This window comes from Ipomoea nil, unplaced genomic scaffold, assembly GCF_001879475.1.
Source record: "Ipomoea nil cultivar Tokyo-kokei standard unplaced genomic scaffold, Asagao_1.1 scaffold0317, whole genome shotgun sequence".
Taxonomy (NCBI): domain Eukaryota; kingdom Viridiplantae; phylum Streptophyta; class Magnoliopsida; order Solanales; family Convolvulaceae; genus Ipomoea; species Ipomoea nil.
The window spans coordinates 7,831,251-7,853,256 of record NW_017616745.1 but is presented as its reverse complement, the minus strand read 5'-3'; the positions used below and the strand labels follow the sequence as shown (position 1 = coordinate 7,853,256).

Sequence of the window (22,006 nt, the reverse complement as noted above, 5' to 3'; positions counted from 1 at the left end):
AAATAATACAATTGGGTCCCTGAACAACACAAAATAATACAATTAGGTCCAAAATGACCTGTTTACCTAGAAGAGCAGGTTACCAATTTAAAAAATAATTTAAAATAAAATAATTAATTAAACTTTCAATCGAGATTATTCTGTAATCACAAACTTGCCATTATTAATGGGGGACAATCCATTGTCAGTCAATGTAATACAAATTTTAGTTAATTAAGTAATTCTAAATATCCAGATATCTCCCTGCGACCTAGGGTTTCCCTATCTTCCCCCCTGCGATCTAGGGTTTCGGCAAAGAGTGCATGCGAAGGTTGACGACGAACGGCGAAGTGCTGCTGATCTCCGATGGACGTGCAGGATATCATAACACACACAGCGGACATCACCCTGGACGATGAAGAACAGGGAATCCGCTTCGAGGATGAGGAGTTCGGCGTCCAAGCTCTACCGGCGGCGAAGTCGACTTGGACCATTGTAGGTCGTTTTCTGACGGATCGGAACCTCAAGACCGAGGTCATGAAACACGTTATGGCTTCGGCATGGAAGCCTCTGATGGGCATTGAGATAACGGATGTGCAGGCCAATTTGTTCTTGTTTACCTTCTTTGATGAACTGGACATGAGACGGGTTATCGATGAGGGACCTTAGGCGTTTGAGAATGCGACGCTGCTATGCCAAGTCCTGAAGGAGGGTGAAGATCCGTTACAGGTTAGTCTGAATACGGTGGACTTATGGGTACAGGTTTCGGACATTCCACAGGGATACCGTACGGCTAAAGTGCTGGAGAGAATTGGGGATTATGTTGGGGTTTTCTTGCGCTATGATGAACGAAATTTTGAGAGGCAATGGACTTCCTTCTATAGGGTTAGAGTCACCCACGATGTCTCAAATCCTCTAAAGCGACGAATGAAGATGATTCTGAGAGATGGTTCCTGGACATGGATAAATTTTAAATATGAGCGCCTCCACATGTTTTGCTTTTTCTGTGGAAAGATGGGCCACACGGATAAATTTTGCTTGCAAGCTCGCCGTTCGTTGTTACGACCGGAACAATATCCGTTTGGTGTGTCGATGAGGGCGGGGGGTACGGGTCCGGCGAAGACATTGGGGGAAAAATGGTTTCAACTAGGCCAAGAGAGGAGGCGTGAGATTGGCTATGGGAGTGAGGGAGGGGGAATGGCGGTGGCTGCTGGGGTTGGGAGGGGTGGACTGTCTCGGGTGGAGGGGGCTACGGCCACGGGTAGGGTGGGTTCGGATGCTGGAGATGTGGAGGGGATGGGCGGTGAGGGCGTTGGGGGTGAGGGCGTGGGAGTTCGGGTAGATCCCAAAAGGAGGAGGACGGACAGAGGGGAGGTGAATGCTGTGAATGGAGACATGGTTGTTGATTCTGAATCTTTTTTGGCGGGACCTGTGGATCAGGTCCGCCGGTCCCAATGAGTACCATAAGTTGGAACTGTCGTGGCTTGGGTAATCCACAGACAGTTCGCGAGATTGAGGGCATGGTGTCCTCGAAGAAACCCGACTTTGTATTTCTCATAGAAACCAAGGTTGATCGTGATCATGCGGAGCGTCTTCGGGTTAAGCTTGGTTTTGATGGCCTTTTTTGTACTAATAGTTCTGGTTTGAGTGGTGGAATTGCTCTATTGTGGAGAACGAATAATACAGCGAGATTGATTAGTTACTCTACAAACTATGTGGATGTTGAGGTGACTATGCCGGGGTTTGAGAAGTGGAGAATGACTGGCTTTTATGGTTTTTCACAGAGGGGTCAAAGGAGAGATTCGTGGGATCTTATTCGTACCTTAGCTGGCAAATCGAATCTACCGTGGGTGATGATTGGTGATTTTAATGATTTACTTTATCAAGCTGAGAAACGAGGTGGAAACCCCCATCCTCTGAGCTTATTGCATGGATTTGGTGAGACTATAGAGGAGTGTGGATTAGCGCAGATGCCAATGATGGGATATCCATTTACCTGGGAAAAAGGAAAAGGCACACCGAATTGGATTGAAGAAAGATTGGACAAGGTTTTGACTAGTCAGAGTTGGCGTGACATTGTGCCGGATGCTAGTGTGCAAAATATATTGACCCGAAAGTTAGATCATTCCGCTCTTTTCCTTGGGATTCTGAATCTTCGGGAAAGGATGGGTGGTCTGAGAAGAGGGTTCCGTTTTGAGATGGCATGGCTGCATGATGAAGGATGTAGGGATGTGGTGGAGAAGGCGTGGGATGAAGGTGCTGGTAGGGGATTGCAGGAATGTATCTCTATTTGTGGAAATCGATTGTCGCGTTGGGGAGGAGAGCGTTTTCATAAGTTTGGGGAACGGATCAGAAACCTGCGGAAGGAGCAATTGCGCCTCAGGGGGTGTAATGATCCGAGCTCTTTAGCTGAGTTCCAACGTTTGGAGGAGTGCCTATGTCGTATTGAGGCCCAGGAGGATACATACTGGAGGCAGAGGGCCAAGCAGCATTGGCTTAAGAACGCGGATGCTAACACAAAATACTACCACAGGTATGCATCTCATCGCAAGAAAAAGAATACTATTTTAAAAGTTATGAATGATAGTGGGGATTGGGTGGAGGGTGATGCCATGAGGAATGTTATCTACAATTATTATAAGACTATCTTTACATCTGGCCCTCCAAGTGATAGTGGGGATTTCTTTGGAAATATAGCCTCTCGGGTAACACAGGTTCAGAATGAGTTGTTATTGCGGCCCTTTGATGCTAGTGAGGTTAAGAGTGCTCTGTTTTCAATGTTTCCTAACAAAGCACCAGGACCGGATGGAATGAATCCAGGTTTCTACCAGCACTTCTGGGATGTAGTGGGTGGTGATGTATCAGCATATATTGTGGATTGTCTTAATAATCGCTCGTTTCCAGCTCGCCTGAATGATACGAATATAATATTGATCCCTAAGAAGAAAACCCCAGAGATGGTCTCGGATTACAGACCTATAGCACTGAGTAACGTGGTGTACAGGATTATGGCTAAGGTTATAACTGCCAGGATGAAACCACTTATGGGAGGTATTATATCTGACACCCAAAGTGCTTTTATTTCTGACAGGCTAATAACGGATAATATTTTGATTGCTGCAGAGGTGGGGCATTTTTTGAACAGAAAACAATGTGGAATCACAGGATGGGGGGCTTTGAAACTGGATATGGCAAAAGCCTATGATCGAATGGAGTGGCCATTCTTGCGTAGTATGATGTTAGCATTGGGTTTTGATGAAAGGTGGGTGGATTTGATAATGTTGTGTGTGACCTCAGTTTCGTATACTATTCAGATTGGTGGGACTTGTAGTGACCAGATCATGCCGACCCGTGGATTGAGACAGGGTGACCCACTGTCACCTTATCTCTTTATTATTTGTGCGGAGGGACTTTCATTGCTATTACAGCAGGCACAATTGAGAGGAGATCTACATGGGTGCAGAGTAGCTAGGGGAGCCCCCCTATATCCCACTTGTTTTTTGCAGATGACAGCTTACTCTTTTTTAGAGCAACAGCGCAGGAAGCCAGTGTGGTAAAACAGTGTTTAGCGGCTTATGAGGAAATGTCTGGGCAAGCAGTGAATTACTATAAGTCAAGTATTTGCTATAGTAAGAATACGCGGGATGAGCAGAGAGGGGAGGTTGCCGATATATTGGGAGTGGTTCAGGCGCCGAATTTTGGGAAGTATTTAGGACTTCCATCGTTTGTGGGCAGGAATAGGAGAGCAGTATTCTCTTACATTGATGACAAGATCAGGCAGCGGATTGGGTCCTGGAATAAAAAACTGCTTTCACAGGCAGGTAAGGAGGTCTTATTGAAAAGTGTGGCACAGTCTATGCCCACCTTTTCTATGAGTGTCTTTTTACTACCTTTGAATACTTGCACGGCCATTGAGAGAGCTATGAATCGTTACTGGTGGAGAGCTAAGGATGATCAGGGCATCCATTGGAAGGCATGGGATAAATTATGCATCCCCAAGAAATATGGAGGATTGGGCTTTAAGGAGTTGCATGCCTTTAATTTAGCTATGTTGGGAAAGCAGGCCTGGCGTTTGCTCACCAAACCTGAAACGCTAGTTTCTAAAATATATAAAGCCAGGTATTATCCTAAGGGGACTTTCTTTGATGCTTCTGTGGGGAATAATCCAAGTTACTGCTGGCGTAGTATTATGGCGGCACAGGAATTAGTTTGTGGGGGTGTCAGACGCAGAATTGGGAATGGAAAAGAAACTCTTATATGGGAGCATCCATGGCTCCAGGATGATAATAATGCGGAAATAATCACTGACAAACCACCATATTTGGCGCAGGCAACTGTGATGGGATTAATAGACCAGGAGACGGCGACCTGGGACCATGAAATTTTAAATGATATTTTTATTCCGGAGGATGTGATGCGAATATTGAAAATACCTGTGTCACCAGACTATGAGGATATGTGGTATTGGCATGGTGATGTAACCGGAGAATACTCGGTAAAAAGCGGCTACAGGCAAGTGGTGGGAGATTATGTACACACCACAGGAATGTTTGATAAATGACCCAAATTATGGAAACTCAAAGTACCCCCGAGATGGAAAACTTTCTTATGGAGAGCCTTGAATAATATATTGCCCACCACAACGAACCTCATTATAAAGAGAGTGGAGATTAGCCCAACATGTGCTATGTGTGGGATTATGCATGAGAATGTTATGCACTCTTTGGTTGAATGTGATTATACAAGGAACATTTGGGCACAATCTCACCTTCCAATCCCCAATACTATCACAGATATTTTTCATGTTTGGTTTAATGAAGTATTAAATATTCTAGATGATGATGGAATTATTTATGCAGTAGGCCTGCTATACTATATATGGCGAGCAAGGAATGGAGCTGTGTGGGATGCATACTTGCCCAGACCACAAAGGATAATTGCAACCGTAGCCGCAGCGATCCGGGCGTGGCGAATTGCACACCCGGACCGCCCGCAACGCCTGCATGCTCAGCGTGGATCCACCACGGCAACTGCCGAGCAGCGGCAGGAAACGGCACTGCCGCATGCGCACATACCGCCCACAATCCACACGGCTGCCCTCTCACGGAAGAAATGCTACATTGATGCAGCCTTTGTCCATGCCACAAGTAAAGCCGCTGTTGGGGCAATACTACTAGACGAACAGGGATTGTATATCACAGCTCTACAGGCGCCTTTGGTAAACTGTTTCTCCCCGTTTATGGCAGAAGCAATTGCGTGCAAGGAAGTACTATCTTGGTTATGGGATCGTGGAGAGAGGTCGGTAGACATACTAACGGATTGTTTGTCACTACAACAGTACTTGTCACAAGCAAAGGGTACACCACGTTCGTACCTCGGCTATGCCATTGATGCCTGCAGAAACCGGATGGTTTCCTTTAATTATGTTTCAGTTAATTATGTTCCTAGATCAGATAATCGTTTAGCACACATTTTAGCCACTTCGGCCTTTAGTTATTCAGCACCGATGTACTCGGACAATGGTCCGCCAGACACTATTTCAGCATACTTTCAATAAATGCCGCGCAGGCTCTTTTCAAAAAAATTAAACTTTCAATCAAATTTAAAAAAAAAAAAAAAAAAAAAAAAAAAAAAAAAAAAAAAAAACTAATCTACTGATTCGTCTCCATGGCCGGAACCTACGTCTCCAGCCATGGAGACGAAGGGAGGAACTCCATGGCCGGAGACCACCGGCCATGGAGTTTCGTCTCCATGGCCGGAGACCACCGGCCATGGAGTTTCGTCTCCACGGCGGAGACCACCGGCCATGGAGACGAAACTCCATGGCTGGTGTTCTCCGGCCATGGAGTTTCTCCCTTCGTCTCCATGGCTGGAAACGTAGGTTCCGGCCATGGAGACGAATCAGTAGATTAAGTTTTTTTTAAAAAAAATATTTTTAATTAATTATTTTATTTTAAATTATTTTTAAAATCGGTAACCTGCTCTTCCAGGTAAACAGGTTATTTTGGACCTAATTGCATAATTTTGTGTTGTTCAAGGACCTAATTGCATTGTTTTTGAGTTTGATGGCCTAATTGTAATTTAGTGTGCAGTTGAGTGACCTACTTGACCCTTATTCCTATTATTATTATTATTATTATTATTATTATTATTATTATTATTATTATTATTGTCACATTTTTAAGTAGAAAATACATAATTTTGAAAACTTTACTACTCAAATTAAAATTTAAAAGTGTATATCAGAATCCAGCACACACATCACAACAAGGATGTAAAGGGGATAACTCAGCCAAGTTGGTCAAGCTGTTGACTTGGTAATCACAAACTCTCTAAATTGGTTTAACTCTTTATGGTCTTTTACCGACTAAAGTCACAAGACAGGATTTACCACGTATACAACTCGCATAGTGACTTTAAATTTCCTCATCACTATTATTAAAAAAAAAAAAAAAAAAAAAAAAAAAAAAAAAAAAAAGCCTTCCTGCAGCACTGTAATTAAAGTTATATTCTTGTAATTTTTGTTCCCTCTCTAGGATGAGTACATGCAATTATTACATCTTTATTGCAACACGATGAGTATATCAATTTAATTTCAACAGAATGCAAATATATCTTTCTTCTTCTCCTCCTCCTTTCACTTATAAATAGATTCTCTACGTCCAGGACTCCATGGCACAGCGGCAAATATCAAAATCAAATCAAAATCAAGGTAGTGAAGATGCATTACTGGGCGACTCTCCCTCTGGCAGAAGCTGTATTATTTTAGCCACTTCTTAATTAAAATTAGCTCTCTGCCAAAGGAGATTTGTCCCGCAATTCATCGCAACAATAACTTATTACTCACTCAATAAGACGAGTTAGGGTGACTATGCTCTTGAATTTAGCATGTTGCGAGGCCTCTCACGAGCGTGACAGGTCTCGTGATAACTTTGACTTTCTCTATGAAGTTTGTTTCCACAACATCCTTCATTAAAGCAGAGTCCGGATTTTGAAGTTGGTCTCATGAAGTCTTTCATGTAGTGCGTGACATCCTTTGTGATAGTAGAAATCACTTTCTGAAGTTGTGTTTCACGCCACCCTTCACGTGAGTGAAAGCCTTTCGTGACAACCGCATCTCCCCATCTAGCCACTTCACCTTACTTTGTCCAATTTAAATCCAAATTGTCCTGGATTTAGCCCTATTTTACTTCAAACCTTGGCGTATTTCCAAACTTACTTCTTCCTACACAACAGATCACACAATTGGTCAAGTCAAGCAATATTAAAGCAACCCGTACCTGAAATTGACCAAAATATACATCACAAAGTAGTCCAAATGAACACCTATCAAATTCATCTTGTAATGTCCACATATATTTATTTACAACAATATACAAATATTAAAAAATTACAAGATTATGCAATCATCAAGTTTTTTGAAAAAATAACAAAACACTTCATTACACAAATACTAAAAATATGGAGTACACAATACTTAAAATTACATTGTTTGGTAGTATAATCAAGAATAGAATGATCCTGAATTGGAAGGGAAGAAGTAGATAAAGACTAAAATGTCATTGTATAATAATAATAACAAGAATTGTAAATCCATGGAATTACAATTCCACAAAGTGTAGAATTTCAATTCCTAGGGGGACCGCTAAGAATTGCAATTTTATGGTTGGTGGGATCGAAATAAAATTTGAAACCGAATGGTTTCATTTTTTCAAAATTGAAAAAATCGAACCGAAAACCAAAACGCCAGCCATGCACTAAAGTGAGACAATAAACATTATTCAAATGCGAGACATATTATTCATTTTCATTTTATACACACTATAATTTTATTATCGTATCAATAAAAAAAGGGTGCGCCATAAAATGTAACAATTGTCGTTTATTTCATTAAAAGAAACGGCGCCATTTTTTTTTTTACCATGGTCGATTATATAACGATGGATCTTGTTGGAACATTATTATCATCTCTCTAGTGCTAATCTATATAAGCTTAGCCCACACTGTCAGCTATCAATTTATACCGTGGCCTGATCCAAAACAACATTCAAATTATGTGACTGTAATTAATATATTAGAGTTGAGTTCAAATGAGGACCACTATATTATAGAGAACCGTAAGGACTGATGTAGTCGAGTGCCATTAGTCTGTATGTCGTGTGCCATAATTTGTATCTCTTGTGCATAAGTTTATAATTAATAGAGCCTGGGTTCGAAACTTGATGTTTACATGTATTCTTGTGTATTAAGTTGTGTGCCTGATACTAATTTATCGTGTGCCCATAATTAGTCCGCACAGTCCTCTATATTAAGTTGTGTGCCTGATACTAATTTATCGTGTGCCTGTAATAAATTATGTCCCTACTACAATTAACATGGTATGTATATGCAATTAACACATTATGAGTCTGTAACCAACTTGATTGGCGTGAGTAAACATGCACTCTCATTGCTTAAAAGAGGTCGAGAATTCAAACCCCTCTCGTATGAAAAACCAATCTGGCTAGCATTAATAGGACCCTGGTTTATTACAATAGATGTAGAACTTATGTTTCTCAAGCACAATGTGAACAATATTTTTATGGAAATCTTTCTCTCAATAAAGATTGGTTGATGCGAAGAACAAAATAAACACAATTGTAAAATGAATAACAAATATAATAATAAGAAATGTGGAGGGTAATATGAACTTGGATTAAGTCTAGCTATGTAACCAAATCGAGAATAAGAGAAAGAGTCAATTTGCTTGATAACGGATGTCTTTTAACCAGAAGAAAGTCGACATTCTATGCTTCCATTTTCTCAAAACTGAAGGTTAATTATTCCCTTGAGAGTCTAGATTACGTAATCACTTCCTAATCGGAACTCAATCATGTTAATAAACATTATCGAAGTTAAGTCTTATCTCTCTTACTCATCCAATTCAAGTTCACATCACAATGAATCTAATCTACATCCCTATCATAAAATCAAAGCAATATAAAAAGCAAATAAGAAAATTGCAATGAAATAAAATACTTATCTATTTGAAGATGGAAATCCAAATCCAAGTCTTCAATTTAATCTTTGCTCCAACTAGAACTTGAATTGAAATTGTAATTGCAGTTGAAATTGGATAGTAAATTCTATGGTTCTAAGGAATGGAAAGTAGACTTAGAAATTGGTAGTTGAATTCTACAAGAGAATGGTAACTAACTAAGAAATCTAAAAATGAATCAAAAGTCAAAAAGTCCTAAAATAAAATTCAATTTCTCCTATTTATATTTTCCAGAATAACGTTGCGTCACAAGGCATGTCATGTTGTAATGATGCCACATGACGACCTTGATCACCTCCCAAGAACATTTGGGTCACGAGTCCTTTCACGTCGTGATGAAGTCTCATAGTAGCAGATGATGCCTCGCAGATATTTTCCTCAAGAGTTATTGTCACACCGTGATGACGCCTCACGATAGTAGAGAATGACTTTATAAAATTGTTCTTCAACTCACAAGCTACTTCAAGCACATGACACTCCAGCGTGATGACGTCGTTTTGACTTTCATCCTATTTTGCACATTTTTCTCCAATTTGCTCTTTTTATCTTAAAAACACAATATTCCTCTCAATTAGCTCTTCCCACAAACTTTAATAGGTAAACTGATGAAATCTATACTTATTTAAATTGTAAATATTTAATTCGTAGGCATTTCATGTTTTCTTGTACTGATCGAGATCAATAATGTGCAAATTGGTTGGTCGGTTTTCCTCGCACTCTTGATCTATAATTTTTGACAAACTCGATCGGGAAAGTCTGGAGTGTTTTTAGGCCGGGGTGGTAGATGATGATGTAGGGATGTCTAATATGATCCAGACTTGTTACTTATCCTGTGTATGGGAAAAAAAAAATTAGAAATCATCATATCAATAAAACAATATGATATGTACTTCATGTCATAAGCAACCCTAGCCAAGTTATTGATCCGACAATTGATGACTTCGAATTCATAATGTTTTAAGTTTTACTTTCTGTGAGGATGACTTATTGACCTTCTTGATTTGACCTGCGGCCTATTGGCCTTCTTGGTGTGAGGCGATTAGCTATGGTTTAGGGTGCACACTGCACACCCTCGAGTAATGATCGATCACGGGTTTCTCTCGTCACCAATACTTGAGAAATCGGGCAATAATCTACACGTTGACTCTGGCATAGATTTCCCTGCAGATGAGATAATAAAAAAATGATTGTGGGAGGGAATTGAATGGCAGGGCAATTCTCCTTTGAATTTTATGCATGCTGCTTAGCCTTCCATTACCATGCCAAAGGAGAATTGCACTGTTATTCGTATTCCCACTTTTCACCATGCAATTAACCACATTACTCAATCAATGTTTTTCTGTTTTGAAATGGCATTATTGAACGCAAGCAGCTTCATCTTGCCACATAAAGATAACCATATGGAGGGTTTATATATGGCAATAGGTTCGCACCTCAGTTTGGGATATGCCAAGAACCAGGAAGCATATGCCACCACAATTCCTTCAATTCATTTCTCTGATCTCTCTTTTTACCAGGTATATATGGTCCCTCTATTCATATTCTCAATAGCTTTCAAAAAAAAAAAAAAAAAAAAAGCTTTCAAGAACAGCTAGGAAATTAAAGGAAATCTTTTTGGTCCGTACCCTTTTTACCTTTCTTTGATTTGATGCTCTTGAAATCACATTTGCAGATGCGGCAAGCAGTGAATGGCCGGAAGGGAATAAAATGCCATTGAATCTTATATGTATAGTACATATAGTACATATAGTACTTGTATTTTGCAACGTTCTTAGAGCATCCACACTAAGGGGAGATTATGGAGTTATTTCAGAAGAAATAACTTGGATTGAGTTATTCACTAGTGTGGGATGGAGTTATTAGATGAAATAATCATCCTGCAAATTACAAAATAATGTCAGAAAATAAAGAAAAAGAAAAAGTGAAAGGAAGAAATGCTGTGCGCGTTTCGCGCACAGCAGGGCCAAAACCTGGCGCGTGCAGTGCACGCGCCAGGTGGCGCGTCAGGCGCGCCAGTCGGCGCGACTGGCGCGCCTGACATAACTTTTTTTTATTTTTTTTTAAATTTTTTTTTTTTTTGTTTTGTTTTATTTTATTTATTTTTTCTCTCCCCTCCCACCTTCTCTTTCCTAATCACTCTTACATTATCTCCACATTCTTCCCAACTAATGTGGATGCTCTTAGCTATGTATACTTCTTGTCAAGTCTGATTTTCTGGGATGTCTTGGTTGAGACTATTATCTATAGATTGACAAGACATTTCAATCAATCAAGACTATTGTATGCCTTTGAATTGACTAAAGTAATTAGAATAAATTGGGATAATCTATTGGAAAATGCTATGTATATTGTCATTTTCAACTCCTAATTTTTACTTTCACACACAAAATTCTGATGTAGACACTTGTATTGGGATCGCATGGAAAAAGTAGCTTATCAAAGTTCGCTACATTAGGAGTAAAATTGAGGGAGTAAGATTTGAGAGTACATGTTGAGCTGATCCCATCAGCTTCACTTCAGATGATTCATTTTAATGAGGCACTTTATTTTATCTGCTTCCCATGCACCTTTAATTTGAGGGTTGTATCTCTTGCTCACATGGACAGCTCAAATGGTCACAAATATAAAATTTGTTATAAGAGATCAATGATCAAGTTTGACCAACGGGCAATGTGGAAGAAGCCTCTCAAAATGAGAGACTCTTAATGCGCAATGAACAAAAGTCTAGTCCTTATTGATCAACTGAGTTATCATAATTTATCCTTTTTAAGGTGGACGATTCCACTTTATGTCACTACAGTTTTGTCTCTTTTGAAGAGTGAAGAGCCAGATGAGAGCCTCAGCTCCGATCCCTTACTACACAACAATGGCTCCTCGTAGAACATGGCTTTGGCAGCAAGAATTTTGGTTGACAGATGAATGGAATAAAAGGGAATTTTGATCGACATCTTTCGACACAGATGTCGACATCTAATGTTTCATCTCCCCCATCTTTCTTCCTCTTTTGATTAGAGGCATTCTTCACACAAGTTGATTTCACAGAAGAATCGAACTCGATCGAAAGTGTTGAGCAAATAAAAATACTATATATATATATATATATATATATATATATATATATATATATATATAGGAAAATGACCACTATATGATTTGGGAAGTAAGTTACAATTATTATTTTAGTGAGTAATTATTGTTATAATTATTATCTCTGTCCTTATTAATATAAAATAGTCACAACATCCTTTACTTAAAAAAAAGCACAACATTTGAAAAATAAAATAGTTATTTTTTTCTCGCCCATAACAAAGGATTACATTTATTGAATTAATGGAGTTATTAAATGTTATGATATTATGATTAAGGATTTCGATTCCCGATTAATAGAAAATATGAAACGATGCAATATTAATTAAATCTCTGGCTTTACAATGAAAGTCGATTTGATAGGCTTTTGTTATTTATGGTGCTTCTTGGGATTACAATATTAATTAAATTTTCGATGAAAGCCTATTTGATATCTGAAACAGTGCAATTAATGCAAGCATCTACATATAATTTTTCTCCCTTTCAAATTCTTCAAAGAAATGGCAGAGGCGAGAAGGGATGAAGAAAGCAAATGCTGCGGGCCGTGGGTCAATTATTGGACTTAAGAATTAAAAAAAAATCATTTGAGCCATAAAAATTTTTTTAAATATATATATAAGTGTATATATCGTATGGGTCTTTAATTTTTTTCTGGATTTCTAAACTTAGGACTTTTAAAAGAAAAAAAATACATGTGAATTATCTCCTCAAAAAGTGAGATCGTTATGTTGTGCATCCGTATGCACCATGCATGGTGCATACGGATGCAAAAACGACGTCGTTTTATTAAAAAATGCGCATCCCGCTTAAAAAAAAAATTCAGTTTCAATTCCCCTCAACAGCATTATGTTGATCATTCATTCTGGAATTTTAGTTCATAGATTCTGGAATTTTAGTTCATTGATTATGGATATTTAGACGTGAATCGAAACTGAATTTTTTTCATTCATGCTGGATATTTAGTTCATTCATTATGGATATTTAGTTCATTCATTATGGATTTTTAGTTCATTCATTCTGAATTTTAGTTCATAGATTCTGGAATTTTAGTTCATAGATTCTGGAATTTTAGTTCATTGATTCTAGATATATAGTTCAAATTATGCACAATATAATGTTGTTGCTGGGAATCGAAACTGATTTTTTTTTTTTAAGTGAGACGCGCATTTTTAATAAAACGACGTCGTTTTTGCATCCGGTGGTGCATAACTGCATACGGATGCACAGCATAATTTGCCCAAAAAGTGATCTTGGGCTTATAGAATGACATTTGGGTTTATGGAATGACATGTGCATAAAGAATACATTATATAATCATATAAAAAAATATGTTCAATTAGAGTTTAAATTTACTCTTACAAAATTTGACATTTGCTTTCTAAATGTAATTATCTTAGTTATTATTCGTATTGTGAAAATTATAATATAGATTAAATACAATTAAGAATAAATAAATGTAATTATATAAATTCTCTCTATACGTTTATTTGAATATTTACATAATTAGAGATTATATTAACCATACAAAATTTTAATTTTAATTTTAATTGTAATTTTATATTCTATAAAAATAATAAATACTTGACCAATGGAAGCTAAAAAATATTATTATATTAAACAAATTAAAATATTTTTCTATTTTTTAATTATATTTATAATAAAATAATTTTTTTTCCCGTGCATCGCGCGGGTGAATTACTAGTTTGTGTAATAAAAAACTAAGAGCCAATATCAGTTGTCTATCTTGTCATATTTAATGGTTCTAAATTAAAGAGGGAAAAAGTGACATTTTGACATTTTTTTCCGTGCAACTTTAACAGTGCACTTCCAATCCTATATGGTGCATTTCTAAGGTAAATCCTAAGTGCATTACACTTTCGAAGAGTTTATAGTTTAGTTTTATAGTGTTTCACTTTTTAGTTTAGTATATGAATTTATTTTTTACTCCTTAAGATTTAGTATTTACAATTTAGATATAAAATTAATTAATTAATTAATTTATTTAGGTTTGGAGTTTATTCAAAAATGCATTCTATAATGTTAAAAAGTTAGATAAAAATACTAAAATGTCACAACATTTTATTTTCAAATTGCATCAAATCCATTAGATTTTTCCAAATAGATGGTTGAGATTGGTTTTTTATTTATTTATTTATTTTTGAGAATATGTCTCTCATGTGAGTTACGTTTGTACTCTTTTATATATATATCTATATATATATATATATATATATATATATATATATATATATATATATAGGGGTGATCACATGTGGTCATGTTGTTAGGTGTGGTCGTGTGGCGGAATTTCAGAATACACCAATAGTTAAGTAAGATATACACCATCAACGTCAGGAAATGCACCACAAAAAAACGCACACAAATTAGGTACGCATCACCAACAACACACCATTAGGTGTGAGTAAAAATACCATACAGTGTTCGGAAATACACCATTGGGGTTGATGAGTTATATGGTGTATTTTTTGGGTCTGTTGTGTATTTTTTGATATTTTTTTTGCATTTCATTGTGGTGTGTTTCTCTTACACTGTTGGTGCATGTTGTTAACATTGTTAGTGTATTCTGAAATTCCGCCACACGACCACACCTAACAACATGACCACATATGAGCATTATTCTATATATATATATATATATATATATATATATATATATATATATATATATATATATATATGATCGCGTTCAAGTGCGAACTGCCCGCCCAGGAGAAAAATTAGAACCATTCAGCGCCGTGCATGTGTCTAGAACTCTAGATGAATGAATCAGATGTAATTTTTAAAAAATGACGCGGTGATATTTTCGTAAATAACTCGAACTTTGGTGCATGTAAATGTGTTATAAGTGCAAGTAGTTGGTGCACATTTGCAAGTAAAAAGTGCAGGTAAAATCACTTAAGTGCACCTACTTTCACCTACAAGTGCATGTAATTTTGCCTTGTTAACATTCATGCACCTAGGTGCAACTACTTATAACCATATGTGCACCTAGTTATAACATCAGGTGCACTTAGTTTTGATTCTCAGTATAAATTTTACTTACACCTGTAATACATTTTACCTGTACTTGTAATGCATTTTACCTACACTTATAATACATTTTACTTGCACTTCGATGTTCAATTATTTACGAAAATACCACCACATTTTTTTTTAAATAAAATCAGTGTTTCTCATCCCTTAGATCTGGACACGTGGCGCACGCTTTTGAGTTATATATATATATATGAAAAATAACACTTTTTATCCCTGAATTATATAAAAATGGCACATCACCACATTTACGTCACTCAATTGTCTACAAATTTGTATTTTTAACTTATCGTAATAGATATCAAAAAAAAAAAAAAAAAAAAACTTATCTTAATAGAAACCAGGAAAAAAAAAACTTATCTTAATAGTATTAGTATTATTGTTTTAAATTTTTAATTAAGAAATAACACATTCTTCAATTAGAAAATACATACATAATTTTGAAAAGTTTACAGCTCAATTTAAAATTTAAAAGTAAATATCAGAAAAGTGTTAAAAAAAAAAAAAAAAAAAAAAAAAAAACTGTTGAGCACACATCACAACAAGAAGGTAAAGGGGCAACCTTATTCAAGTTAGTCAAACTATTGATTTGGTAATTACAAATTTACAAGTTCACATCCTACGGCAGACAATTCAATTAAAGTGGTTTAACTCTTTATGATATTTACCAACTAAAGTCACAAGACTGAATTTATCACGTGCGCAACTCGTGTAGTAACTTACTAACTTTAAGAGTCCTCATCACTATTTAAAAAAAAAAAAAAAAAAAAAGTAGCTTTTCTACAGCACTGTAATTAAAGTTATATTCTTTTAATGTTTGTTCTCTCTAGGGAGTCTAGGATGAGTACATGCAATTATTACATATTTATTGCAACACGATGAATATATCTTTCATCTTCTTTTTCTCCTCCTTTCACTTATAAAAATAGATTATTGTCTACTTCCACGACTCCATGGCACAGCGCAAATATCAAAATCAAGGTGAAGATGCATTACAGGGCGACTCTCCCTCTGGCAGAAGCTTTATTATTAAATTTAGCTCTCTCCCAAAGGAGATTTGTCCCGCAATTCATCGCAACAATAACTTATAAGTTAGGGTGACAATGTTGCGCTCTTGAATTTAGCATGTTACGAGGCCTCTCACGAGCGTAACAGATCTCGTGATAACTTTAACTTTCGATCTTTATAAAGTTCATTTTCACAAGATCATTCACATGCATAACATCGTTCATTAAATTAAAGTAGGTAGAGTCCGGATTTTGAAGTTGGTCTCATGAAGTCTTTTAATTGTGTGACATCCTTCGTGATAGCAAAAATCACTTTCTGAAGTTGTGTTTCACGCCACCCTTCACGTGAGTGGTCTATATGCCAATTTTAGCTTATTTGACCACTATTAATTGTTTGATTTAGTTAAAATATCAATATAAATGTTTGGTTAATTAGCCTTTTGCAACTTCAAAAGGCTAAAATTAAAAAAGCTACTCCTAACAACTTTTTCAATTAGCTTTTTGAGAAAAGAAATTATACCAAACAGCTATCAGCTAACAGCTAATTTACCAAACACTTTTCTACAATCAGCTAATGTTATCAACTATTTACACCCTCTAATTAACACAATTAGCTAACAGCAAACAGCTATCAGCTAACAGGCATTTTACCAAACAGGACCATTCCAAACAACTTTTTCAGAAAAGAAATTATATTAAACAGCTATCAACTAACAGCTAATTTACCAAACACTTTTCTACAATCAGTTAATGTTATCAGCTAATTATACCTTCTAATTAACATATACAATTAGCTAACAGCTAACAGCCATTTACCAAACAGGGTCAAAGTCATTGTGACAACCACATGTCCCCATCTGGCCTCTTCACCTTACTTTGTCCAATTCAAATCCAAATTGTCGTGGATTTAGCCCTACTTTACTTCAAACCTTGGCATATTTCCAAACTTACTTCTTCCTACACAACCGATCACATAATTGGTTTAGTCAAGCAATATTATTCCAAATTAAAGCAATCCGTAGTACAAATGAACACCTAAAAATCTCCAATTAATTCACATCAAGCTACCACCCTCTATAACGCCCTTTTTGATAAAGAAATTACCTGCCTCTTCCATCAACCATGTAGGGCTTCTCACTATTAACTAAACATTTACTCCGTAATAAAAAGTACCAATAAAAACTTTTGGTATAGCTAGAAGGGTCACTGCTATGTACACCTCGCTAGTTTTACTATGACCTATACATATTTTTTTGGTGAATAATGACAACAAATAATTAAATGACATTCTTATCTATAAGGATTCATTGGCCTATAACTTTTGTTAGCATGGCCACTATAAACTCCATCATTGCCTAAAACATCCTTGCTTATTATTTTAAGATTGATTAATGGAGAAAATAGTAGAGGTTTGGTACTTTTGGCTTTGAAGCAAAAAGCCTTCGTGAGATGGATGAGAACTGATTGTATTATATTTTCTGAACTTGATTACAATGAGATCAGATGATGTGAATATATAGAATAGAGAGTCACAGTGTGACAATGATAAGAAGTAGAGAGTCACAGTGTGACAAGGATAAGAAGTTCTAAACAGACTCATATACATAGAGTCCTAATACTCCCCCTCAAGCATAGTGTATACTAGTAACCTATAGCTTGTCCCTTAAGGAAGAAAATCTAGGTCCAGGCAGAGCTTTGGTGAAGATATTAGCAAGTTGATCCTTTGTGGAGATGAAGTTGACTTGGATATCGCCCGAAGCTACTCGATCACGAACAAAATGATAATCAATCTCCACATGCTTAGTGCGCGCATGAAAGATTGCATTGGCACTCATATATGTAGCTCCTAGATTATCACACCATAATTTTGGAATGGAAATACCCGGAATCTGTATCTCACGCAATAATGACATAATCCATAGAACCTCAGCACAAACATCTGCAAGAGCTTTGTATTCAGCCTCAGTGGATGACCTGGCAACAGTTCTCTGTTTCTTGCAAACCCATGATATAAGATTACTCCTCAAGAAAACAGCAAAACCACTCGTGGATTTTCGATCGTCAGGACAACCAGCCCAATCAGAATCAGAGAAAGCATGAATGTCTCTAGATGAGCACCGTCGTATGCGTAAACCATGATCAACTGTTTCCTTAACATACCTGAGTACCCATTTGAGCTGCTCCCAGTGTGATATGGTGGGAGCATGCATATGTTGGCATAACTGATTAACTGCAAATGATAGGTCAGGTCGTGTGGCAGTGAGATATTGCAGTGCTCCAGCTAGACTCCTGTACTGTGTGGAATCATCATATAGATCTGAATTGAAGGGGACAGTTTTCGAGACAGAGATAGGTGTAGAAAGGGGTTTGCATTCAGACATTCCAGCCCGTTTAAAAATATCATTCATATACCGTTGTTGAGATAAAATAATCCCATTGTCACTCTTAACTGTTTCAATACCCAGAAAAAAATTTGGTTCACCAAGATCTTTGATTTTGAATGTAGCAGACAGTTTGAACAAGAGCTGAGACATAATACCCTGATCACTTCCCATTACAAGAATGTCATCCACGTACACCAATAGATAAACCAAAGCAGAGTCTTTAGAGTAATAGAACAGAGAGACATCTGTCTTGGATGCTTGAAAGCCAACCGATAGTAAAAACGTATGTAGTCAATTAAACCAAGCTCTGGGAGCTTGTTTTAACCCATACAGAGATCTTTTTAACAAACAAACATGATTCGGGAAGTTAGCATCAATATAACCAGGGGGTTGCTTCATATAAACTATTTCAGCCAGATTACCATTCAGAAAAGCATTATGAACATCAAGCTGTTTGATAGACCACCCAGATGACAAAGCTAGAGATAGAAGGAGTCTTACAGTCGTAGGCTTTACCATTGGACTAAAAGTGTCGAAGAAGTCCTGACCTGGAACCTGATTAAAACCTTTCGCAACCAACCTGGCTTTATGCCTTTCAATAGCACCATCAGCCTTTCTCTTCGTACGAAACACCCATTTACAGCCAATAATATTCATACCTGCAGTGGGTGGAACTAGAGACCATGTGTGGTTATGCAGGAGAGCATTGAATTCTTGGTCCATGGCTTCACGCCACTCAGGATATTTGACAGCTTGAGAGTGACATGTGGGTTCCGTGGGATGCAACTGAGCTGCTAGAGCAAAAATAGGAGCATCTGCGTTGCTGCGAGTGGCCATAGAGTGAGTACGGACATTGGGCCTGATGGACCGCCCACGTGGACGGCCTCGCCGGCGAGCAACAGGCTCCACAGGATCACCCAACGAGGTAGCCTGTCCGGGATCCACGGCTGGTTCGAATGAAGCAGGTAGCGGCGGTTCTGGCAGCTCGTCATTAGACACGGCAGGAATAGGTGTGCTGTGACTGAGAACAGATTTCGCCCAAGGTCCAGAAAACGGAGTAGATAGATCCTGCAAAGAAGTTTTAGTAGCAAAGGGGAAAACTTCTTCATCAAATCTGACATGCCTGCATGTGTAAATCTTATTAGTATGTAAGTCCATGCATCTGTACCCCCCTAAAGGACTCAGGATAACATAGGAAGACACATGGAGAAAACCTGTATGACATCTTATGACGATTATATGGTCGAAGATGAGGGTAGCATAAACACCCAAAGACACGAAGAAAAAGATAGGAAGGAGGAGATTTATGTAACAGGAGATGAGGACTCGAGTTATTTAATACAGAAGATGGCATTCTGTTAATTAAATAGACAGTAGTCTCAAAGGCAAAATCCAAAAATTTCAAAGGAACAGAGGCATGAGCTAGAAGAGCCAGACCAGTTTCAACAATGTGACGATGTTTTCGTTCAACACGACCATTCTGTTCATGTGTATAGGCACAGGATTGTCTATGTTGAATTCCTAATTGAACAAACAAAGAATGCAACTTTTTGTACTCAGCACCTAAATCAGACTGAATGGCCTTTATTTTGCAATTAAAGGACCGTTCAACAAGAGTACGAAATTTATCAAAGATGACATAAAGATCAGACTTTAATTTCATAGGGAAGAACCATGTATAACGGGAATAGTCATCCACAAAGATCACAAAATAACAGAAGCCAGAAGTAGATAAAGTGGACGTAGGACCCCAAATGTCTGTGTAAATAAGATCTAGGACTTGAGAACTAGAGGAAGCAACACGGGGGAGGGGAAAACGGGCAGATTTGCCTAATTGACACGCATTGCATAAAGAATCATGACAACGAATATTATCACGAGACCCACTAACCAAACAAGAACGAAGTATATGGCTAAGAACACGGTTATGAGGATGACCCAGACAATTGTGCCAAGTGGAAGCCGAGGCACGAGCGGAAATAAACGCTGACGGAGACGAACTAGGTAATGAAAGTGTGTATAGTCCCCCAAACTATTGCCCCGAAGAAGTATTTCCTTGGTATTGATATCTTTCACAACAAAAAAGGAGGGGTGAAACTCAAAAAAGACTTTATTATCGGATGCAAACTTCTGAACAGATAATAAAGAATTAGACAAACGCGGAACGTGAAGTATATCAGACAATGTAAATGATCTAGAAGGAGTATTAAAAGAGGCATGACCAACATGACTAATAGATAAACCCATACCGTCACCGACACGTAAAGTGTCATTACTAGTGTACTTCTCCGATGTAGAAAGGGCAGCGATGTTCGGAGTTGCATGATTTGTGGCTCCAGTGTCTGGAACCCAAGTATGAGAATTTGACGAGGTTTTAGCAATTAAACCATTCTGAAACACCAAATTAGCCTGAGAACCCGTAGCCCCTGAATATCGCCAAAAACAGTTGACTCCCGTGTGACCGAAACTTTTGCAAATTTGACACGGATCATTATAGCGCCAAAAACAATTGGCTCCCGTGTGACCAAAACGTTTACAAATTTGACACGGATCATCATAGCGCCAAAAACAATTGGCTCCCGTGTGACCAAAACATTTACAAATTTGACACGGATCATCATAGCGCCAAAAACAATTGACTCCTGTGTGGCCGAAACCTTTACAGATTTGACACGGATCATAGAAGCCACGTTGCTGACCTCCACGGTAATTAAGGTTGCCATCGCAGCGCTGCATCTTCTTGATTTTATGAATCACAAAACCCTAGCTAACTGATACCAGATGAGAACTGATTGTATTATATTTTCTGAACTTGATTACAATGAGATCAGATGATGTGAATATATAGAATAGAGAGTCACAGTGTGACAATGATAAGAAGTAGAGAGTCACAGTGTGACAAGGATAACAAGTTCTAAACAGACTCATATACATAGAGTCCTAATAAGATGAGGTCAAAATCTCTTTTCCACAATCTTTGCTACATCGTCCTGGGTTTCTCGGATTTCTCGGAGGAAAGGGAACTCGAGTAGCGATTTGCTCTATGCTATTGAAAGGATTAATGCAAATTTCTTCCTAATAAAATATAAAGTTGGAATAGCTCAGTTGGTTAGAGCGTGTGGCTGTTAACCATAAGGTCGGAGGTTCAAGCCCTCCTTCTAGCGTCATATTGATTAAATTCATCTTGTAATGTTGGAAAAAGAATAAAATAGAATTTATATTACATTGTTTGGTATGGGAACGAGTATTATTTCTTGGACACTTTTTTTTTAATAAGGGCATTTTTGTCTCTTCATATTTTTCTTTTGTTATTTTTCTGATTTCAAACAGTTTAATTGGTTAAGAACTTTAAATAACCTCTGATTTTTAGTAATCATATTTTTCAACCATTTTTTATTAAAGTCTTAAATAATTGCAATTCCTATGACACCCTAATAATTGCAATTTCAGGATTGGTG

At 37.5% G+C, this 22,006-nt stretch overlaps 1 protein-coding gene and 1 non-coding gene across 2 annotated transcripts; both read left to right on the top strand.

The window, feature by feature from the left end:
* Positions 1-345: 345 nt before the first annotated feature.
* LOC109167042 lies at positions 346-4,540 on the top strand. Its single transcript, XM_019315947.1, has 5 exons — positions 346-627; positions 742-1,419; positions 1,479-2,512; positions 2,567-3,241; positions 3,508-4,540. The coding sequence occupies exons 1-5, from the start codon at positions 346-348 to the stop codon at positions 4,538-4,540; spliced, it is 3,702 nt and encodes a 1,233-aa protein (XP_019171492.1).
* A 17,098-nt stretch (positions 4,541-21,638) lies between these two features.
* Positions 21,639-21,712, top strand: TRNAN-GUU. Its single transcript has one exon. It is a non-coding gene; the product is annotated as a tRNA-Asn (tRNA).
* The last annotated feature ends 294 nt before the right edge of the window (positions 21,713-22,006 follow it).